At 41.8% G+C, this 14,489-nt stretch overlaps 1 protein-coding gene across 8 annotated transcripts in view; it reads right to left on the bottom strand.

The window, feature by feature from the left end:
* The window catches only part of DSTYK (dual serine/threonine and tyrosine protein kinase), a 66,256-nt gene that overhangs the window by 37,429 nt on the left and 14,338 nt on the right, over positions 1–14,489 (bottom strand). For 6 of the 8 annotated variants that reach the window (XR_004960845.1, XR_004960846.1, XR_004960847.1 and 3 more), the window contains exon 2: positions 275–663. Coding sequence is in view for 4 of the 8 variants with exons in the window: in XM_036271843.1 (XP_036127736.1) it covers positions 275–663 (389 nt within the window). In the remaining 4 variants the exon portion in view is untranslated. Of the gene's footprint in view, positions 1–274; positions 664–2,037; positions 2,300–5,973; positions 5,993–14,489 lie in introns of those variants that run through there. The other 2 variants (XM_036271842.1, XM_036271841.1) reach the window with 2 other exon arrangements.

Here is a 14,489-nt window from a genome sequence, read left to right on the forward strand (position 1 = left end):
TCTGTAAAAGCGTGTTGAGATGCGAGTGTCACATTCCGTCTACTAGAAAGGGAGACAGGTCGCAAGAAGACAAGCCAATTGCTCAGGGCCTTGCAGCAAGGTAGCAGAGTCAGGGGTGGGCACTGGACAACCTTGTTTGTTTTCAACTTCCTAGACTACGTTCCTTTAACTCCATCAGCTGATGCTCAGAGCTGAGGGTATATATTGCCAAATTACTTTCTGAGAAAGCTCAAATACATACGTGTGTATAAATGTATAAGCATGAGATTGGTACCTGTAAGAGAGCATGATGCATCGTCACCTCCAGTTCGGCTAACACATGAGCAGCATCCTCGATGTCCTCTTGGACCTCCAGGTCCTCCTCAGGGATGGTCTCCCAGGTGCCCTGGTGAGCAACCAGAGTGTGGACTAGTTCATACCGGCCGGGGAGCGCCAGGCTGACCCGAGTCTGAGTCCCATAGGTGAAGCGGAGGCGCCGAAGCTTACAGCTCTCCTCACTGCCCAGCTTGGTGGTAGGGAGCACCTGCACCCCCAATAGCAGGTTCAACAGCTGGCACTTGACATTACAATCCTGGCCGAGGATCAAGATGCAGGGGGGGCAGTCCACAATCTGCTGGAGGTACTTCTCTTCCTTAGGTGGGAAGGAAATGCAGCTCAGCTGGCCTGGTTGGGGAAGGGGAGGGTGAAGAAGGAGAAAGGAGGACAGAGAGAAGAGTGAGGGGGGTAGAGAGAGACTCACACAGCGACCCCATTAGGATGCCAGGGTCCTAGAGAAGAGATTTCTAGGAAGCTCTTGGTTGAAGGAGATATCAAGAAAACAGATATCCCAGTCAAAACAGATTCTTCAAGTATCAGACAGAAGTCCCCTCTATGGCTCATCCCCAAAGCAGTTGTTTCTATCCAGAAAGGTGGCAGTGACCTGATCTACCTTCCCCCCTCCTTTTTCATCCAGGGGAGGGACAGCTTAGGAGTTTACAAGGACTCAATCCCAATCCCAAGATCATTAAATTGACAAAACCACTAACCCACTAACTGGGATGTGAGTCCAAAGAGAAACCACACCTGGATATGTCAAAATGAAAACCTTCCCTTGTGACAGAAGACCTAACACTTGATCATATTCAGCCTTTTTAAACGTCGCTACCATATGAAATTTTAGCTTATTTTCCTCTGTATGACATATTTTGTAACTAAATGTATGAGTTAATCTCTAAATACACATACAATGAAATAAAAAGTTACTCAGGTTTACTTAAGCTCTCAGATCTGTTCTAGCTCCTCTCTCTGAGAGCTGACGACAGCACCCCAGCGGCCAAGTCATCTGTTTTCTTAAAGCATCAGGTGCTCAATTAAGATCAGTGTCTCCTGATCAAGTCACATTCCTTCAGTTTATGGAAAGGGAAAGAAATCCAGGCAAATCTAGGCAGAGATGTGCTCTATCTCAAAAACATTCTTTCAGGACAACCCCGTTTCCACAAACAAGTCCACCAGTATTCACGAGAGAACAAAAGGCTTCCTACAGCATGAAAACCTGTATTTGAGAAAAGGAACCAGAAACTAGTTGACTGAAACTCAGATTCTGAACTCAATCATTCTCCCACTTGTTCAGTGCCCGTCTACCCACGTCTATGATTCAGGCAACCCCTGCGTTTGTTCAGAAAGGCACAGACACATGGTTCTTAAGCTGTAAGAAGGCTGACCCTACATATATTTTAATTGAAATTTGGGGTGGCACCAACTGAAACCATATTCTCTTTAGTCACTTAATCATGAGCTGTATCAAACTATCCATAAGCTGTTTATTTTGTTCCTATAAATGAGGCAAGAGAACCCAGACTCATTTAAGAGATTGCTCTACTTTGGACTGAAACTATCCTGCCACAAACTTACTATTTCAAATCCTCAAACTTCCTTCTCTTCCACAGATGGCACCATCAAAAGGTTTACAGTAGTCTGCTTTCACCCAGACCCCTCTGGCCTTTCCTGGAGCCCTTCAGGTCTGTCTGTAAGTACATCACCTGGCCTGCCCATACATACCAGCAACACCAGACACTGAAACAAGGAATCTACTCTCCTGGGGAAGAGATGGGTTCTTCTGCAAAAGCAAAGAGTGAACTGCAGGCTTAATTCTGTGAAAGGCATTTACTAAGCACAAGAGTAAAACATCAGACTGCTGGTCTAACTTTGACCTACAATCAAAAGCAATGAGACACAGCCAATTTCTTGTATGACCATTTAGCAAGTAGCAAGGGGCTTGTCCTGAGCCCCTGCATCTCTTGTTCATAACTAAACACTTATCGCAGTGTACTCTAGTTATTTGTTTATAATTATGGAAACACCCAACACGACGACTAAAACACAGTAAGTACTTTATGTTACATACTTGTTTGCTCTGTGCAAGAATCCATTTACTGTGGAGAACTGTCTAAAGAAAGTTATCAGTGATTCCACTAAGGACTCAGAAAAGTCCAGTACCATGATGAACTGCTTAAGAGCAACTATCATTCCTAAAAACCTCCTCCAACTCAACATGGAGAGTAATGTGGACAACAGAGCAGGACCTCCCCATCACCTTGCAGAACTGAACCACCGAACTCAGCCCGAGCAGTGAGAAGTCCACCTGATTACCTCTCACCTGCGCTTCCCACCTTTCCTCTTCCCGTCCTCCTCAGGTCCTCAGAGAGGCTAAGTTCATTCTGACAACTTCACAACTCCTAAAACAAAAGCTGGCACATAATAAAAACAGCCCAAATGAGCTTTGTGACTGCTGCAGCTAGGAGAGTGGATAATAGATAATGAAACCCAACTAACCATTTTCAGGACCAGAGGAGGAGATCTCAACGTCTCTGAGACAGTATCAACTCTAGGAAAGCAGTAAAACATGCTCTGCGTGAGTCAAAAACCACAGCAGACACACCCCATTATTCATCTGACCCAAATTACCACACACATACACATCTCTGTAGTGACAAAAACAGTCACTACAAATAAACCTGCTAGTGTTAAAAAACTGTAGAGCAGTGCAATGGAGGGGGCTGACACTGAACCCAGTTTTAATTTTTGTTTCCATGCACTGCTGGGGTTCTACGTGCAACCAGTTGCCCTGAAGAAAACTCAATATGAATATTGCCACCGGTTTTTCAATGCGCATATCCAAAGCCTTTGGTTTCCCCCACAGATCTCTAGCTTTTTTTTTTTTTTTTTGGTACATGCCCCTAGCAGAACTGAACCTGAGACTCTCTGGTCCGCAGGCTGATGCTCCAACCGCTGAGCCAAACCGGCCAGGGCGATCTTTAGCTTTTTCACTGATCTGCAACATGTCTACAAGATTTGAACAAGGGCATGGAGAGAAATGAAGTTCATGAAACTAGAACTCCTTGCTTTTCTCAGCAAATGGTTTACGGTTCACTGAGGAGTGCAGCGTCCAAGTGGACACAGCACTAGAGAGGAGGGAGATGTCCTGATCCCAGGCTTCACCTCTGATTGGCTCACTTGATTTTTCTCAGCCTTGGATTTCTCACCTCTGAACTAAGTGAGCTGGACTAGATCATCTTTAACATTCTTTCCAGTTCTAAAATTCCAGGATTCCATCAGGTTTTAACTGCTGAAGGAAAAATAATTGAGGGGCTGGGTGGTTGGTCTGGTTGTTTTTATTTTAAGTTACATGTGAATTTAATTATGCAAGCTCTCCCTAGGCTACTACTATAGCTGCAGATCAAAAAAGTGACTGAACTAGTCAGGGGCTCTGAGGACCTCCAGGGCAGCTTTAGCAGTTCTCTAAAGAAGGGATGAAAGCTGCAGACTAACAGAAGGAGGAAGGAAGAGAACCTGCTTCAGAGATGGAGCAGCTGCTCCACTGACAGTTAAAGGACTTCTGAGTTAATAGGGTTTTCTTTTGTAACTAATATAACAGCATCTGCATATGGGCTGCCAGAAGGTAACAGTAGGGCTTCTCAGCTAGAGCACATTAACCCTGCCAACTCTGACTGCAGGAAAAGTCAACTCAGGTTGAAGTGCAAACTAAGACTCTTTTTCTCTCTCGATGGTTCCTAAATACAGATGATCTTTTTTTTTTAATCCTCACCCAAGGATATATTTTTCTATTTACCTTCAGATACAGTGGGAGGGAGAGAAAAGGAGAGAGAGAGAAACATCAACATGAGAGGGACACATCGACTGGTTGCCTCCCGCACAACCCCGACCAGGACTGGGGACAAACCACAACCTATCCACGTGCCCTTGATCGGAATTGAACCCACGACTCTTTAGTCCGCAGGCCGACACTCCACCACTTAGCCAAACTGGCCAGGGCCAGATAATCTTGATTGTGATTAGAGCTGACCCTTGGGGCTCCAACCTGCACAGTAGAAAAATCCCCATATAATTTAAGTCAGCCCTCTGCATGTGCGGATTCCCACCTGCCAGGTGACCCTTGAACAATGTGCGTTTGAACTGTGCAGGTCAAACGACCCACTCAGTTCAACTGAAAAAAATCTCATATAAGTAGACCCAAGCAGTTCAAGCCTACGTTGTCCAAGGGTCAACTGTACTTCTGAAGAAAGGTTTCAAACCAGAAGGAGAAGAGCAACTCAAGTGGCAACCTATTTTGTTTATTTTTTTTAGATAATGAAGGGGAGAAAAATATACCACCCCCAAATATACCTCTGGCATACTGATCATTTTAAGCTGTTTCTTTTTAAGAAACAGCAGACAAAGGTGAAGCTCTGAAAATTGAGATGTTACCCTTCTGTAAGAAACATTTATAAGGGAAATCTCCAGTTGGAAGGGTGCCTTCCTCTCAGTACCAGGAAAAGGATGACTCTAAATCTCTAGAAACTCTTATCAATGAAGAAAGGAAAGACTTCAATCTGCATCAACAGCCTTACCCTTGTTTACTGTGCGTTTCCTGGTAACCTCCCATAACTACCCCCCAACATTTGTCTTTAGCTGGAGATGATATTAAAGGTGGTACTTGGGCCCTGGCCAGTGTGCCTTAGTGATCAGAGTGTCAGCAGCCTAAGCACTGACGGGTCTTTAGCTTCCTGGCAGGATTGGCATAAGTGAGGCGACCAATCGATGTGATGCGTCTTTCCAACACTGATGTTTCTCTCTCTCTCTGTCTCTCTTTTCCCTTCCCTCCCTTCCATTCTCTTTATAAATCAATGGAAAAAATATCCTCAGGTAAGGATTAACAAAAATATCTAATAAAAAAATTGGCAACTTGAGCTATTTCAGAGTTAGTTTTCTGAGTATCTCCCATGTATACAGGGGGTATGCATATTATTACATTTCTGTCTGTTTTTATCCTGTTAATATCTTTTTATTATGGGGGAGGGTGGTCTCTGCCAAGAACCTAGAAGTGTAGGAAAAAAGTTATTTCTCCTCCCTACAATAACATTTAACGTGCCCTTTCTAAGTATATCACTTGATTTGCCTCATGTCATTTCATGTTCATAATTCTACCAGAAAATGACTATTATTATCCCCATTTATAGATAACACTAAAAATTTATAGGAAACAGTTTTTTATAAAAAGAGCCCATGTTTCTCTATGCGTCTAGGCAAACAGAAGGTGGAACTCTGGGCAGTGCAGGAGCTATACCACAGTGGGGTGGGGGGGCAGTGTCGGGGAGGAAACTTCCCCTTCTACCCTTCTAGATTCTTTGGCTGGTCTAACAGTCAATTAACATAAGAAAGATTAACAAGAGTAACTGCATATGAGTTCAGGGGTCCCAGAAGAATATGAGACTCACAGGCAGTCTGGCAATTGAGATTCATTTGTCAAATTTATTTGCGTTATCTCAGTATGGCTAGGGGTCTGGGGCTTCAGAGGGGAGGAAGACACTTTACAGGATGATGGGAAGAGTAAACGTTTGGTAAACAAATATTTGCCAAGTCATGCAGAGCAATGAAACTCAGAGAGGACGTCAACCTCCAGGCCCTGCCACGCTTCCCCCAGACCACGACACCTACCCATACTCCTTGTGGGAAACAGCAGCGACAGTTCTCTTCCCGGACCAGGCCCTCTATTTAAATGCTTTTAGGCAGTTAAGGGGTAGGTTAAAAAAAATAAAAAAAAATTCTAAATCGTTGGGCCTTCATTGTCTTCAGCTCAAACTAGTACACATGCCAAAGTGCCACATTCTGGGGAGACTTGTTCTGAACCACTTCGCCACATTATTACTTAGCAGTAGACAATGCCCCTGAAGAGTGGCAGAATATGCCATCCCAAAATATGCCACTTTGGCATAAGGATTATTTTGAACTAAAGGTACTTGACACACAGCAGGTCTAAGAAGGGTGCTGACCTCCCCTTTTTCTCCTCCCCTAAAGCAGGAAATAAAACCCCCGTCTGGATGATGTCCTCCCTACACCAAAAGGAAAGCAACATCTTATCACCAGAGAGCAGGAATCGAGGCCAAGAAAAAAAATCTGTACAAATAAGCCTTGCTAAACTAGCCTTTATCTTCCTACTTACTTTTCCACGATTAACTGCCCTAGCCCAAGCCCCTCTATCTTATCATGTTTTCAAAATTTACTTCTCTTTGTCCAGTTCAGTATATAAATGTTCAACTCGGTTTCTTTCAGTCCCCATTCTCTTGTAGTGACTCCCATATACAAGAAAAATTTAATGAAATGCATAGGCTTTTCTCCTGTTAATGTCTTATGTCAGTTTAGATCTTAGGCCCAGCTTCAAGACCCTAACAGAATAGAGACATTTTCCCTCCCTTACATTCCCTACCACATTTTTTCCCAATCTGGGCTGAAACACAACTTCGTAATTGTAGGAGCCCAATTTAAAGCAGACTGACGGAGCCACTATGAAAATTGCCCAAAACCAGAAGTAAAGTTTGGGGGGAAAAACAGTTATTACTATTAGCTGGTGTACATTTTTTAAAATGTTATTGTTATTCTAAGATCTCTAGAGTCTTTTTTCTATAAGATACTATAGGAGTTTTTCAGAAAAAATGTTAATGTTCCCCTTATCAGTGTGTATTATTACCTTTGGGTCTGAGGTTAAGACTATTCTAAAGAAGGGAGAATCGGAGAGAAGGAAGGAATGCTGATGACCTTTCTGTGTCTCTACTACCCATCAAAACAGACACCTTGGATAACGGCAGTGGAGTTTACCACACTCTCCTTCTTGCCAGTTTTCCATCCAGTCCATGGCCAAGGCAGGAAGGCACTGAATGTTGTAAATGAAATGGGACTCTGTCTTTGCCTTGTCATACAGTTGAACTCACGTGGCTTCAGAGTTCATTCAGATCTCAACAGAGTTACTACTGCAATCTTTGTTCCTGGTACGCAAGGATTTTCTCCTTCAGTCAAGTTTTTTACCTCACTTTTAACATTAAACGTACAGTCCTCTCTGAAAGTGAATGAAAATACAAAGAATTTTATAATTCACTGAAGTAATCAGTGACACAAATATGCATTTCCACATATAAGTAGTGATGTTTTATTTCTTATTAACTACATATATCAAGAATAAAGGATAAATCCGAAGTTGAGAAATGAATGTTATAGTCTTCTACTACAATCAACTCTTCTACAAGCTTCAAAATATTGACCTACAAAAATCCCAGGAGCTAAGAGAGAAATATTTCTGCTATGAAACATTTATCATTCCTAAACAAGCTCACTGACCTTCAGCTAAATTTAAAGGACTCGTGAGGAGAGGGGGCACCCCCATTTATGGAAAACATATGTTTAGGTAGGCTGCGTTTCAGAAATTTTAGGACCAAGCAGTACAAGGTACTTTGGCTGAAAGGCATGGTTTTTCAAGATTAGAGATTGAAATGTACTCAAGCAACCAAAGCTCTATTGAAAGCTGAAGTCAGGCTGGCAGAAACGTCACTAACCCTATCCTAGCTGATGGGCATGCTAAGATCGCTAACAGTCTTAAAGAGAGATTGTCCTGGCACCGGGGAAGAGAGAGAACCTCTGTCCCCAGGTTTATGCCCTCTGGAAGCCATGTGAGATGAAATGACTGCACTCAGCAGCCTGTTGACAAGTTCCTTTCTGGGTGAAACTGCTCCTGAAGCTGGTCACACTGCAGAGGAACAGTAAGGCCACTGACAGCTGAGACTGAGATTTATGGGATGCAGAGGTGGAAGCGGTTACTCAAAGGAAGCCAACCCCATGCTTCATCAAGGGCTTAGTTTCTGTCATTTGGAAGGCAGTATCTTACAACTAGTAACCATTAAGAATGATCGAATGGAGGGAATGTATCCAAAGGACACAGGAGCCAACTCAAGTGGGAGCTCACTGACCAAATCAGGATCACTGTAAGCTTGAAAAAAAAACAAACTGTTAGTAATAATAGATTGAAAAAATTCTCAATTGCACACTAATATAAATAGGTAAACAAAGCAAAAAGAAAGCTCTTCCTTAACATAGAATACCAACTAAGAAATACAGAAGGCATGACAGCTATAAAAACCACCGAGGCAGGTGGGAGTTGTCAAATAGACCAAGTAGATGCTACATCTGGTGGTTATTTCAAGAACAGGATTATCAGTGAAATCTTAGAACACCTCCCCACAAAAGACTAATCAATTACAAAGGAAAAAATGGTGGCTTTAAGGCGAAGAATCTAGAGGACAGGAACGTGACCAATGATCAAGCCTGACATCTCCAGGGGTGCAGTGGGTTGACATACCATAGCCCCGATGTGATGCACACCATATCATTCCTGTGCCTGGTCCTGCTCAGAACCTGAGTCTGGTCATGAGGAAATAACAAATAGATTGAGGTTGAGGGTCATCCTACCTATTCTTTAAACCTGTTAAAGATACAGTAAATGTCAGGGGAAGGAGGAGGAGCTGTTTCACATAAAGAAGTCTGAAGAGACATGACAACTAAATGCAACATGCATTCCTGGATAGGACCCTGAATCAAAAGAAAAAGACATTATTGGGACAGTTGGCAAAATCTGAATGGGGTCTGTAGACTGAATGATAGTACTGAATCAGTGTTAATATTCTGCTGTATGCTGGTATGTGGAAGCATGTACTTGTTTGGGAGAAATGTACACTGGAGTGTTTACAGGAGATAAGACAACCTATCTAGAGCTTGCTTTCAAACCATTCAGAAAATGAGTAGACATACTAAAGAGAGAGAGATTGGGTGATGGAGCAAATGCAATAAAATGTGAACAAGTGGGGAATATGCTTGCAGAGGGCATGAGAGCTCTTTGTACTGATCTGGCAACATTTATGTTAGTTTGAAATTATTTCAAAATAATTTTTTTAAATGAGCCAAAAAGGATACCTAACAAAGTGATCCAGTTCTGGATCTCAGAGGAGAAAGAGATAGATATACTTGACAAAACAAAACCAAACAAACAAAAAAAAAACCCAGCAGGTAAAAAAAAAAAATGCATTAAATATAGTAATAATAGAATTTAAACAATAATAGTTTCTTCACTGTCCGCACTTTTGCCCTGTACACTACTTTCTGCCTCATCAATCATAGTCTGGGGAATTCAAGGTACTAATCTAAGTAAGTAGTTCAGGATCAGATTTAAAACCCAAATCCTCAAGGCTAAACAGTATCAACAAACATCATGCTCCAGGTTAGGACACTGTGATAAAAGTTCCCATAACTATCCAGTTCACAGAACAAGAAACCACGAGAAGGAAAGAGAGAGAGAGAGAGAGAGAGAGAGAGAGAGAGAGAGAGAGCAAGCCCAGCTGGTGTGGCTCCTTGGATTGAGCACTGGCCCATGGACTGAGAGGACCAGTTCAATTCCCAGTCAGGGCACATGCCTGGGTTGGGGGCTCGAGCGGGTGGCAGCCGATTGATGTTTCTCTCTCATATTGATGTTTCTATCTCTCTCTCCCTCTTTCTCTAAAAAAAAAAAAAAAAAAAAATCAATGAAACATATTTTAAAAAGAAAGAGAGAGAGAAAGAAACCGCCAGAAGAAGCCTGACCTTGTACTGCCTACAGTGGTGCCTTCTGATTACTCAGAGGCAGGGAATACCCCTCCACCTCTTCTGGAGTTCAGATCTCCTTTATCATACTAACGAATTATTTCTATCCTATACTAACAAACCACGCTCCCAAGTTAGAGCAAACCGACTTCAATTCATCACATGGAATGAGAGCCAGCAGAGCAGGAAATGGTTAATCAGGAGAAACCAAAATGGGTTTCACCAGTGGGGTTCTTGCATGCCAAAGAAGAATGACTTCTCCTACTAACTGTTTCCCCCTACATTCTTTTCTTGTACCTATATATCTCCATATTATTTAAAAAAAGTTAAGGCTAGAGTATGTTGTACGGCATATTACTGAAAAGTAAACTCCATATTGGTTCAGTCACTGTCTCTCTAATTTAAAGAGAGAGTTTTTATTCAAATAAGTCTTGTAATCTAGGTACATGTATAACAGGACCTTAGTCTTTGCTCTGAAAAGTTTGTCTTGATAAAAAAATCCTGGGAGCCCAGGTTGGGTGGCTTGGTTGGTTGGACCGTCATCCCACACACCAAAAAGTGGCAGGTTTGATTCCCAGACAGGGCACAAACCCAGGTTGCAGATTTGATCCCTGGTCTGGGTGAGTACAAGAGGCAGTTGATCAATGTTTCTCTCTCACCTCTCCCCCCCACTCTCTCTCTCTCTCTCTCTCCCCCACGCCCCCACCCCCACCCCACTATTGCTAAAAAAAAAAAAAAAAAATTCCTGGAAATATAATCCTCTCCCCATTATGTAGATTGGAAAAGCTAAAATACGCTATGATAAAATTTGTCTGGCATAGATAAGGCACTAAAGCTCTTAATCTGATGAAGCTAGTTAGACCTATTTTATATCTGAATTAAAGAAAAGGAATAAAAATATTTTTAAAAGCAATATGAGGTTTCTATTTTAAAATCAAAGGCTTTATGACTACAAAACCTACCATAATTCTTTGGGGTAGTTCGTGATGCATTATTAGACACATGAAAAGAAAAACAATCCTCAAGTCCCATGTTCCTGCCCAGAAAACACCATCTCAGGGAACGGAAGTACATTATAGAGCCCAACTCCAAAAAGAATTGTAGTCAAAGGTTCCCACAGCCACAGGGCACAAGGCTGGGAAATGGGTCAAACCACTCACCTGCCTGCTAAAGACAGAAACAGCCACTACTGCATCATGATGTGACAGGCTCTTCAAGTATGGGCACATAGGGGACACTGATGGGTCTCCATGCACTGACCCACCTTTCTTTAGAGTTTTGGTTTGGAGTCTGGAGTAGTAGTATATATGGCTGATTTATAACTCTAAGCAAGGGAGCATATATCTCAGCCACTGCTACATCTGTTCCTTCTGTTTAAGTCAAGTTCCAGGATCCCCAAGATTACCAGACTCCCCACTTGGCAAAGAATACATTTTCAAGCATGAGGAGGACTATACTTAGACTGGAAATCCCACAGGGACTCCAGTCAGACCTTTGAGGTCAAGAACGAAAAAGTACATCTTCCATGTGGACTCACCCTCTGTACTCTTGTTATGAATGACAGCATTCGTATTCCCTGGACCACGTAGGAAGCAAAACCCATCTTCCCTAGAGGTGAGCTATTTTCCTATGGGAAGTAAGGAGCAATTTTCACCTTAGGTCTTAAAACTATTAGGAAACTTCTGGCTTAGTAGTTCAGTTGTTTAGAGTGTCATCCTGATACGCTAAGGTTGGAGGTTCGATCCCTGGTCAGGGTACATACAAGTATCAACTAATGAATTCATAAATGAGTAGAACAACAAAGTGATGTTTCTCTTTCTTTCTCTCCTTTTCTCTCTCTCTCTCTCTCAAATAATAAATAAATAACTTTTAATAAAAAATAAGTAAACTGTTAGAGGAAAACTTCATGTACCCGCACACCTCATACTCTTCATACTGGCTTCCCTTTGAGTGTAACCTCTGAAAAAGATATGAAGATGACAGACATTCTAACAATAATCTTCATAAGCCCTGGCTGGTGTGGCTCAGTTGGTTGGAGCATCATCCCATACACCAATTAGGTTCGATTCCCAGTCAGGGCACATGCTTAGGTTGTGGTTGCGGCTTCAGTCCCCAGTTGGAGAGGCAACCAATAGCTGTTTCTCTCTCACATCCATGTTTCTTTCTCTCCCTCTCCCTCCCCCCCCTTCCTTCCTTTCACTAAAATTAAATAATAATAATCATTTTCATGAATGTATTATGCTTTTGAACCACACAAACAAGACACTTATAATTACTCCATCAAAGACAGTCTGGGGCTAATTTTCCTGTATTCTTTCAGAAAGTTAGTAAAGCATCTTAATTCCTGTTTTATCAATGTCATTTAATCTTACAAGTTCCCATATGCCTTATCCCTACTCCAAGACAGCTAATAATTAATTGAGTAGGTAACCAATTTGTAGAAAATCCAGCAGAAGGTACATGATGAAACACTAATTCTTCTTTCATTACATCAACTTGAAATGATTAATACCAATTACTTGACAGCGGTTCACCACTGTGTGTTCGGTGCTCAGTACAGTAAGGCACTAATAAAGTTTTGTTGAGTGAATATTAGGTATTTACTTCCCATATCATGGTGAACCTCTGGTGGACTGGGTATCTGCATGCAACTCATCCTTTGGGACGTGAACATCATTCTCTGGTATATTGGTAAAGAATGCTACTCCAGCCTAATCAGTCATCTATCAAATGCACATCATTATTTTTTTTTAGGAGCTCAGAGAGTAAAATTGGGGCAAATCTACAAAAAGCCTTAACTTTTGGGGGGGATGCACTTCTGAAGTAAAAACAACATGATTCCAAAATCTATTAGACATGGAAATTGAACAAATATTTATTTGTCTGTTACTACAAAGCACTATGGTAGGAATCATAGGATACAGAGATAAGTAAAACAGTTTTTACTCTTAGGGGTTCACCATCTAGTAAGCAGGATAAGTTAAACACATCCATAGTTATCATGCAAATAAGTAAATAAATAAAAACACAATCTATATGTCCTATGCCTACAGGAATTGAGCAGTAGGTATAAGGTGAAATTCAAATTTCTCTTTACTTCAATAACATATTTTTGAGGTTTTACTTTCATAAGATTGTTTTTCAAAAATACATTTGCTTCAGAAATATTGTTCCCCGAACCTAGTGAGACAGATAACAGAAGTATGAAGAAATAAAAGAGATGCTGGGAAAATGGAAAGAACAAAATGTAAAGTCAAGAATGGATTTTTAGCCCTGGCCAGTTTGGTTCAGCGGTTAGAGCGTCGGCCTGCGGTCCTGAGAGACCCGGGTTCGGTTCCCGTTAGGGGCGCGTGCCTCGGTTGCAGTTTGTCCCCGGCCCTGGTCGGTTGTGCGGGTGGCAGCCACTCGATGTGTTCCTTTCACGTCGATGTTTCTCTCTCTCTCTCTCTGTTCCTCTCTCTCCCTCCCACTCTACCTGAATAAAAAATGGAAAAATGTCCTTGGGTGAAGAAAAAAAAAAAAAAAAAGCATGGATTTTTATTTAAATCCATGCTTTATTTTTTTTTTAACTGTTAAATTTTTGTTACAGATGTTTCTCCTTTTTCCCCATTGACACCTTCCTCCCCATCCCCCCCACCCCGTCCCCAGCTTTGTTGTCCCTGTCCATCGGTTAAGCATACATGCATATAAGTTCTGTGGTTTATCTCTTCCCTTCTCCCCCAACCTCTCTTCTGAGGGTTGTCAGTCTGTACTCTACTTCCATGACTCTGAGTCTACTCTGTTCCTCAGACTGTTATGTTCATTATATTCCACAAATAATTGAGATCATGTGGTATTTGTCTTTCTCTGATTGGCTTGTTTTGCTTAGGATAATACTCTCCAGGTCTCTCCATGTCGTCTCAAAGGATGAGAGATCTTTCTTTCTTACACCTGCATAGTACTCCATTGTGCATATGTACCACAGCTTTTTCATCCATTTGTCTACTGATGGACACTTAAGCTGTTTCCAGATCTTAGCAATTGTAAATAGTGCTGATACAAACATGGGGGTACATATATTCTTTCTGATTGGTGTTTCAGGCTTCTTAGGGTGTATTCCTAGAAGTGGGATCACTGGGTCAAATGGCAGTTCAATTTTTAATTTTTTGAAGGTAACACCATAGTGTTTTCCATAGTGGCTGCACCAGTCTGCATTCCCACCAGCAGTGTACTAGAGTCCCCTTTTCTCTACACCCTCGCCAACACTTGTTTGATGATTTGTTGATGGCAGCCATTCTGACAGGTGTGAGGTGATACTTCATTGTTTTAATTTGCATCTCTCTGATGATTAGTTATGTTGAGCATTTCTTCATGTCTCTTGGCCATTTGTATGACCAGTTTGGAGAGGTGTCTATTTGGCTCCTCTGCCCATTTTTTTATTGGGTTCTTTGTCTTCCTTTTGTTGAGTTGTACGAGCACTCTATATATTTTGGAAATTAATGCCTTATCTGATGTATCATTGGTAATTATGTTCTCCCATACAGTGGGTTCTCTTTCCACTTTGATGGTTGTTT

Source organism: Molossus molossus, unplaced genomic scaffold (assembly GCF_014108415.1).
Source record: "Molossus molossus isolate mMolMol1 unplaced genomic scaffold, mMolMol1.p scaffold_m16_p_20, whole genome shotgun sequence".
NCBI classification, from domain to species: domain Eukaryota; kingdom Metazoa; phylum Chordata; class Mammalia; order Chiroptera; family Molossidae; genus Molossus; species Molossus molossus.